General features: G+C 42.9%; 1 protein-coding gene across 1 annotated transcript in view; it reads left to right on the plus strand.

Moving 5' to 3' along the window:
- Nucleotides 1-7,572, plus strand: part of LOC311275710 (beta-1,4 N-acetylgalactosaminyltransferase 1-like) — a 29,154-nt gene extending 21,582 nt beyond the window's left edge. Inside the window, exon 11 of the mRNA XM_084384919.1 lies at nt 6,490-7,572. Within this exon, the coding sequence (XP_084241045.1) occupies nt 6,490-6,671 (182 nt within the window). The 3' untranslated portion in view covers nt 6,672-7,572. The remainder of the gene's footprint in view (nt 1-6,489) is intronic.
- The last annotated feature ends 1,372 nt before the right edge of the window (nt 7,573-8,944 follow it).

The following is an 8,944-nucleotide window of genomic DNA, read 5'->3' on the forward strand; positions in this document are numbered from 1 at the left end:
GATTGTCTTGACCAGGACCACACCCCTAAATGCATTGAAGCAACTGCCATGTGATTGGTTGATTAGATAATTGCATTAATGAGAAATTGAACAGGTGTTCCTAATAATCCTTTAGGTGAGTGTATGTATTATGAGAATACTGAGGTCGGACTGTCACAACATCCAAGAATTTCACTTTCATACTTATGTATAGTGACAATAAAGAATATAATGAAATATCCTTGAAGGTCTGTACCATCTGACAGCAAGCCACATGGTTGCAATTTTCATATTGTTTGAATTCTTCAGAATTGAGGTATCATTAATTGTGATGGTGTAAGTGCATATGCTAACAATGTTATAGTGTGATGGCCAGGATTGCTAACTTTGATTATCAGGTTAGAGTGACACTTTCTTGATGGCTGGAAATATCACACACATGAATATGACACTAGTATTCTCTTTAAATTGTTACATCAGAATCTAATCAAAGCCTACAATGCAGAAAAAAATAACATTTAGCCATATCAGGAACAAACAAATATTCTCAGAAAGCATTGGACATTATTTATTATCATACAGGATTTTAATGTACTACAATTATAGCTCTAGACATTAATTTTCTCTTGCGCAGACAAATACTGCTCCTGAAAGCTTATGCTGACAAAGTAGTAGTAGAAGATAAATACAGAAAATTAAAAAACAAACTTTATATCACTAAAATGAAATCTGCTTACAGCCGCTCACATCCACACATGTAAACGATACTGATGTCTTCACTTTCCTTCCAGGTTAAGAATCTGTCGATCAAAAACTCAGTAGCCAATGGGAACACACTGTAGTTAGCCCTGCCCCCATGAGAGAAATGTGTCAGAATGGTGAACGAAAACTAAGGGAGCATAAACGAAAACGTACTCGGTTACTAACGTAACCTCGGTTCTCTCTAGAAGAGGGAACGAGTACTGCGTAAGTATCTTGCGCTAGGGGAAAATCCCTTTTCCACGAGATACTGAAGCCAAGAAAATTATCCTCAATTTTGTATTAATGTAAAACGCGTTGCGGCAGCATGCAGACATAGGCAAGACGGCTCATGCGCCTATTGGCTGCTCTGCGGCAACTGCAGCAGCCTATCGAGCGAGGCCTAGCGTGACGTCAGACCCAATGGGGTGCTTCGCGCCCACTGCGTCACGTCCCGCCGAAACGGGCGTGGCCTAGGCCTATAAATTCAGCTCGCAGGCAGCTATTTCTGGTTTTTCATCACCGAAGCTTAACCAGAGCGTGTGCATGCACGGCAAGATACGCAGTACTCGTTCCCTCTTCTAGAGAGAACCGAGGTTACGTTAGTAACCGAGTACGTTCTCTTACGAGAGGTCTCTCGTACTGCGTAAGTATCTTACGCTAGGGGACCCAATGTAAAACGCTGTGCGTGCTGGGATCAACACCAAAGACCCAGGGGCGAAGCCCAGGGTTCATATAGTGCATAATCACCAGGGGAACTCACAGGGAGTCCGGGAAGAGGGAGGAGCGGAGCCGCGCTCTTCCACATGCAACAGCATCCTTAAGACGCAAATGTCATCATACAGCCAGGGCGGAGTGCGGCCTGAGCTGATGGGAAATCGTGGGTCCTGCCATTTATACGTCGATCAGTGAGCATTGCTGTTGAGCAGCGCTCAGCAGACACAGTATGCTGAACCAATAGCATCGGGACAGACAGTACTGGTGCATTTAGACTGACAACAGCGTGGCCTGTAAGGCGGGAACCTCTAGGTTATAGAACCTTATAAATGTAGACGGGGAGGCCCAGCCTGCCGCCATACATATATCTTGTAAGGCAATCCCACTCAATCAGGCCCACGATGAAGCCATGCTTCTCGTGGAGTGCGCTCTGACACCCAACGGACACTGCATGCCCTTGGAAGTGTATGCCAGCGCAATGGCGTCAACTCCATCTGGATAGGCTCTGTTTCGACGCGGCCAGCCCCTTGGAGCGTCCGCTAAACGAAACAAAGAGTTGCTCCGTCTGTCTGAAGACAGATAAGCGAGACACATAAGCTCTTAATGCCCTGACTGGGCAAAGGAAGCTCGCGTCTCCTTCCTCGTCAGAGACCGGTAGGGCTGACAGGGAAATGACCTGCGCCCTAAATGGTGTGTTGAGGGATTTTGGAACGTAACCGTGCCTAGGTTTGAGTATAACTCTTGAGTCATTAGGCCCAAACTTCATGCACGTCGCACTCACTGAGAGCGCGTGTAAGTCCCCTATGCGCTTCACTGAAGCGAGAGCCAGAAGAAACACTGTCTTGAGAGACAGGTGTTTAAGACCAATGGTCTGCAAAGGCTCGAATGGGTGACCTTTCATGGCCTCTAGCAGTCTGTCTGGTCCTACGTTCAGGAGCCCTGGCACATGCGCTGCTCTCAGCGAGAGCAGGTTGCTCTGAGCCCGCACAAGGAGGCGTTCTGCCAACCTGTACAGGTTTCTGGACCTGAGGCCGCCCTGGCGGTTTAAGTAGGACACCACTGACATGTTGTCCGAGCGGACCCGGACGTGGTGTCCTCGTATTTGGGGACGAAAAAGCGTCAGCGCGTTGGTTACCGCCAGCATTTCGAGGCAGTTTATGTGGAGAAGCTTCTCCCATTCTGACCATTTGCCGAAGAACGGTCTGCCCTCGAGCAGCGCTCCCCATCCCGTGGAGGACGCGTCCGTAGACACTACCTTCACACTCGAGGAAGTCCCCAGGCTTACACCTGATTGGTACCAGTCATTTGCTTTCCAAGGTTTCAGAGCTGCGATGCATTTCTGATTGACCTTGAGACGAAGCAGACCGGAAGCCCACGCTCGGCACGGAACTCGCGCTTTCAGCCAGAACTGGTAGCGGGCGCATGCGTAGCAAGCCCAACTGAAGTACTGACGATGCTGAGGCCATGAGACCCAGCATCCTCTGAAATTTCCTGAGCGGGACAGACGCGCCGCAGCGGAAAGAGCTCGCTGCGCGCTGAATGTGTCAGTCGTGCTATCATAGACAGCGAGTCCAGTTCTGTGCCCAGAAAAGATATTATCTGTCTGGGGAACAAAGAACTCTTTGCCCAATTGACTCTGAGACCCAGATTCTCGAGGTGATCGAGCAGAATGGTCCTGTGCTCTATGAGCACCGAGTGAGATTGAGCTAGAATCAGCCAATCGTCCATGTAGTTCAATACTCGCATGCCTCGTAGTCTGAGGGGTGCGAGCGCCGCGTCCATGCACATCGTAAATGTACGGGGTGCCAGGGACAAGCCGAACGGAAGGACTGTGTACTGATATGCCTGGACCTCGAAGGCGAATCTCAAATATCGCCTGTGACGTGACGCTATCTGTATTTGAAAATATCAAAATGCACATCTGCAGTCACCTTCCAGGGAACTGACAGAGCGAAGCATTGGCGGCATAAAGAGCGTCAACATGTTTTCTTCGGCGTTTGCTTGCTGACGTGCGTGTATTAAAAACAGGCACATTTGCTGCAGTATAGACATTTCCAGTCGCCTGATCAGGGAACTGAGACATGTGTGAGAAATGAGGTCAGTCCGGTCTCGACGGGATTGTAAACACTTTTCTCCTTTCGCCGGTGAGTGACGCGTGAATGGGGCGCAGGGGCAGGGTTAGTTTTTCTTTACGTTACAAGAAAGCAGTTTGCGGGGCTCGAACAGAGGGAGAGAGAAAGCCAGCCCCGTGACCGTCCGCTCCAGACATCCCCTGTGAACGGGTTGGAAGGGCGGAGGAGCAGTCTCGGAGAAGGATGCCAGGTGAGTCCTCAGAGTCACCATAGGCAGTAACTAGCTCGCAGTGAGGGCAGTCGCCGTCAGCGAGCGCGAGAGCGAGAGCGGCGTGATCCTCAGGAAAGGGGCGTCTTGAAAAAGACGCCCGGCTCTTTTAGTGCAATGAGAGTGAGTGTCGCGGCGGCGAGCACACACACATACACAAAGCACAGTAGAAGAGAAAGGATATAATGCCGGATAGCGCAGCAGGAAGGCGATTGAAGGCGGCGCGGCCAGCGACTTCAGTGACGACTCGTCCCGCTGAAAAGGCTTTCTCAGACGGCGCGGCTTCTCTCGGGATCCAGCGATGCGTGTGCTTCGCTGAAGAGATGAAAAATCAGAAATAGCTGAATTTATAGACCTAGGCCACGCCCGTTTCGGCGGGACGTGACGCAGTGGGCGCGAAGCACCCCATTGGGTCTGACGTCACGCTAGGCCTCGCTCGATAGGCTGCTGCAGTTGCCGCAGAGCAGCCAATAGGCGCACGAGCCGTCTTGCCTATGTCTGCATGCTGCCGCAACGCGTTTTACATTAATACAAAATTAAGGATAATTTTCTTGGCTTCAGTATCTCGTGGAAAAGGGATTTTCCCCTAGCGTAAGATACTTACGCAGTACGAGAGACCTCTCGTAAGAGAACTTCAGAAGCGTAAATGAAAACTCTGGAAGCGCATTTGTAACTTCAGATCAGCGAAAGAAAGAGTAGTGTTTTGTTGTTGTGTTCTGTGTTCACCCTATGTTTTAAGTTTTTTTTTAGATGTATATATCCATTTATATTTTCATTTGTTTCTAGAAAAGTTACGTTCAATATTAAAGGCACAAAAATAATCCCATACATCTCGGGGTTTCAGATTAAAATACATGATTCTCATTTCAGATTATTACCTTACTTTATGCTTTGCACACTGATTGCCTGTGAAACAGGAGGTTTCCGATATATATACGGTATTGTTCCAAATATAATTCAGAATATGTATTTCTTGGAAATACATCTGAAAAAATGGGGTCGTCTTATATTCAGGTTCTAGACTTTTACATGTCAATAATACACCCGCAACAATAGGGAGCGCTAAATGTGTGTAAAATCAGTGTCCCCCTCAGGACTGAAGCGACCCATCCCTGTAAACTACCCGTAGTTTACGGTGCCAAATGATGGCGAATGACCGTCCAGAACAGAGCATGGTGGCAGCAGGGTCATCAAAAAAAAACTCATTAAGCAGCCAAGAAATACAGTGTGTCGGAGTGTAATGTTATAAGATGGCAAGCCCTAAAAGACAAGTCTTAAAAATGCTAACAGTCAAAGAAAAGCTTACTGTGGTCCTAAAAGCGGACGCTTAGAAGAAATTAATAGGCAAGTGTGTCAGTACGTAGCCGAAAAAAGAAATGAGGGGCTGCCTACAAACAGAGCCATCATCCAGCTGAAGGCACTGGATGTCACCACAGAGCTGAACTTACCCACCAGCAAGGACCTAATTTCTTTTTTGGCTACGTACTGATACACTTGCCTGTCAATATCTTTGAAACAGCCGTTTTGATGCGGCGTAAGAATTATGTGGCGTAATGATGCATATTATATTCAGGTTTTTCTTATATTTGGAACAATACAGTATATAGATCAAAATCAAAAGTAGCAGTCAGAATCTGGTGTTCCACCAGCTGCTTTAAGTCCTATAGTGCATCTCATCTTCATGGACTGCAGCAAATTTGCCAGTTCTTGCTGTGAGATGTTCCACCAAGACACTTGCTAGTTCTCAAACATATCTGGCGGAGACACATGGTTACACGTGTTTTAACGCTGCAAGGATGATCAGCTGTCGTTCTTGTCTCCCTGCAGCACTGTCTTAAGCCCTATTCACAAGGGATAAGTATTAGCTGGTGAACCTCTAGTCATTTGTAATAATTGCTGAGGTTGTCTATGATCTTAAAGGGTAACTCTCGCCAAAATGCAACCTAGAGTCTTTTTGTGAATCTACCCGAGGCAAACTTTCGTTTAAAAGCATAATTAGAATGGAAACTCCACTTTTAAGTTTTACCGTATTTTCGTTTTCGGTCAAAATGCCTTTGAATGGGGGTGCTTGAGGCACTTCTATGACAGCATCAAAAATGCTGTTTTTGGTGAATGTGAAAAGTGACGCGTTGAAAACACACATTACTACTAAAACACATTTGACATGGATTACCATAGTAAAACATTGCTTGACCACTAAATATTTTGTGATTTGTGCAAAAACGCTAATTTTAAAACACTAAGAAGGCTCGACACAACATGAAACTTTGCTCGAAGTATCACCAGGGGCTCTACACATGAACTCGAGCATTGAGAACGTTGTTTGTGTACACAGAGTTTACTAAAAAGAAAGATTTTGAACAACTCACTGTAGCTGTGTCCGCCGACTAGTTGATCTCCACTCGGTGAAGGTCTTTATTAACCCCCTGGTGTCGTATGGATTAGATTTATGATGAATGGATGCACTTTTTGGAGCATCAAAAACTCAGGCTCTATTCACTCCCATTATAAAGCTTAGAAGAGCAAAAAAAATTTTTTATATATAACTCAGATTTTGTTTGGCTGAAAGAAATAAGTCATATACACCTAGGATGGCTTGAGGGTGAGTAAATTATGGGATAATTTAGATTTTTGGGAGAACTATCCCTTTAAACTTCTTAAGTATCTTTTTATGATTGCTCATCTTCTGCTGTCTCTCTGACATAAACCCCACAGAGTTTTTTCTTGATGGTCTCGGAGATTTGTTGATTGCCTCCTGCAAAGGACTTGGAGTCGGCCACCAGAAGAAACGCAAACAAAGCAAATACAGAAAATTTAGGTTTCCAGGACGAAATGATGGAAAAAAGAAATTGGCCCATCATTACTTCAAGAATTATTTGAAATGCATCAAGTACTGAGGGACTTTTCATCAAAGTGATTGAAAGAATGGATATGAAGAATGTTCACATAAGAAGTGTTTTGGTACAGAAAAGAGTAGTGAAATTGTGTGACATTTTACTTGCATTTTAATACAATCAGCCATTCAATCAGTGGAATCAACCATCAACAAATATTTTTAACCAGGTTTTTGTCTTCAGGAGGAGAACTGATTTAAGGGAAACAATATTTTCAATATATATCATCTTTTATAATTTATCACTGTGGGTTACTGTTGTGCAATAAAATAAATGCCCCTCATTAAATATATACACTCAGATTTTTAATTGTACCTTTAGGGGTGTGAATGTTTTAGAGTACATTTTTTGCACATTTTTCTGAGAGTGCAGTGGTATAAATATGATTGTTATGTGCAATAATGGTTTTTACTTAATCTAAGAAATGCGCAAAATGTTTACAGAGTGGGCAAAATTTCACTATAGATTGAACTGAAATTTGTATGTTTTAATTTGGAGCAATTCTTTTATAGGGCTACAAGTACTGAAGCAGCTGGAACTGTACAACATAAAGTATAATAATAATTGTCCTTTTTTGATGGGAAAACTTAAATCTAAAAATCTAAAGTTAAACTTTGCATGAAGGTTGTTCCTGTGCATAAATGTATTAATTTTTAATTATGTTTATGGTTAATGGTGTTGTTGTAGCAAACTGAAAAACTTAGCATGGCTAATTCATTTTGTCTGAAGTATGGAAGTGAAATTGTATACATGTTTTGGATTTCCTGTTTTTCTTTATTATTATTATTATTATTATATATACACCATGAAATGCAGAACTGATTTATTTCATATTTTACATGTATGAACTTGGACATATCTTACATTTTGAAGGAATAATTGAGAGATTAAACTATTTAAGGACAATCATGTATTTTCTGTTATTTGGTCATATTATCATTGCATTTTTTTTCATTCTGACAGATTATTTTAAATGGTAGGCTATATTGAATACATTCCGTTGTGAAAAATTAAGCCAATACAGATGACTCTTAAAGGTCCCGTTCTACGTGATCCCATGTTTCAAACTTTAGTTAGTGTGTAATGTTGTTGTTAGAGTATACCGGTAAATAATATCTGTAAAATTATAAAGCTCAAAGTTCAATGCCAAGCGAGATATTTTATTTAACAGAAGTTGACTACAAAAAACGGCTCTACTTCCGTCATTAGTGACATCACCAGAACCGTGTTTAGACTAACCTCCGCCCACAGGAACACAGGCGTATTGATGGCGAAATGTCAACAGATGGTTGATGTTTATCTATAATCGGATACCGCAAAAGTTTAATTCGAAGTTAGTTTGCTCTGTCCATTTCACCACGGACTGTTTTTCTAACCTGGGATAATATCAAGCAGGCTTCTCTCAGCGTTTCATACTGACGAAGGGGACAATTTCAACTATATTCCAGCAAGCGGTAAGTACAAGTAGTGATTTAATATGGAAGTAGCGATCAACTTCACATCGTTTCTCTTAGTAGGATGAAAATAATCTAACTTAAACTGTTATTAATATACAGAAAGCGATCAAAGAACAATCCCTTTCCAATCGTCCAAGCTGTCAATCACACAGCGTGAGTTTATATGGACACTTGCCAACACTCGTTATGAAATCAATGACGCTGTTACACTGCACAACGAAGCTCTTACTGTATTTATATGCCTCATGTTTGCATTGGTGAAATCATTAGTGAGTGCAGAAACTGCGTTGCAATGATAAGATCTTTTTTCACGCGATCAACAGGCTGTCATCTGCTCAACGCTCGTCACTGCAATTTTTTATGTGATTGAAAGAGATCTAAATACTTAAACTTCTCACGATTCGTTAATCCCGATAGCTGTAATAGTAAAAACGTATAATAGCTGTAATAGTAAAAGTTTTCCAGATAGTTCCACATGTAATGCCAGATATTTCATATGCAAGCATTTCAGCCAATCACAGCAGAGGGCGTTTACACTGAAGTCTCTCAGCAGACACGCCCCTTCAAACCAGGGAATGAAATCAGGCTAGAAAATGTGCCTTTTATTTCTAAATTATAACAATTTTTGATCTAAAAAACATACTAACATGATAAGGGCACCCCTGGAAACTTGATAAAATAATAAAAATAATCCATGGAATGGGACCTTTAAAGCTATAGTAGGTAATCCTGTTCAGAAACACTTTTTTTATACTGGGTGAAATGGTCCTTCCATCCTGAGAGTAGTCAATACATTATGTGTTCAGAAAAAGGACTGAA

The sequence above is a fragment of the Rutilus rutilus genome (genome assembly GCF_951802725.1).
Source record: "Rutilus rutilus genome assembly, chromosome: 1".
NCBI classification, from domain to species: domain Eukaryota; kingdom Metazoa; phylum Chordata; class Actinopteri; order Cypriniformes; family Leuciscidae; genus Rutilus; species Rutilus rutilus.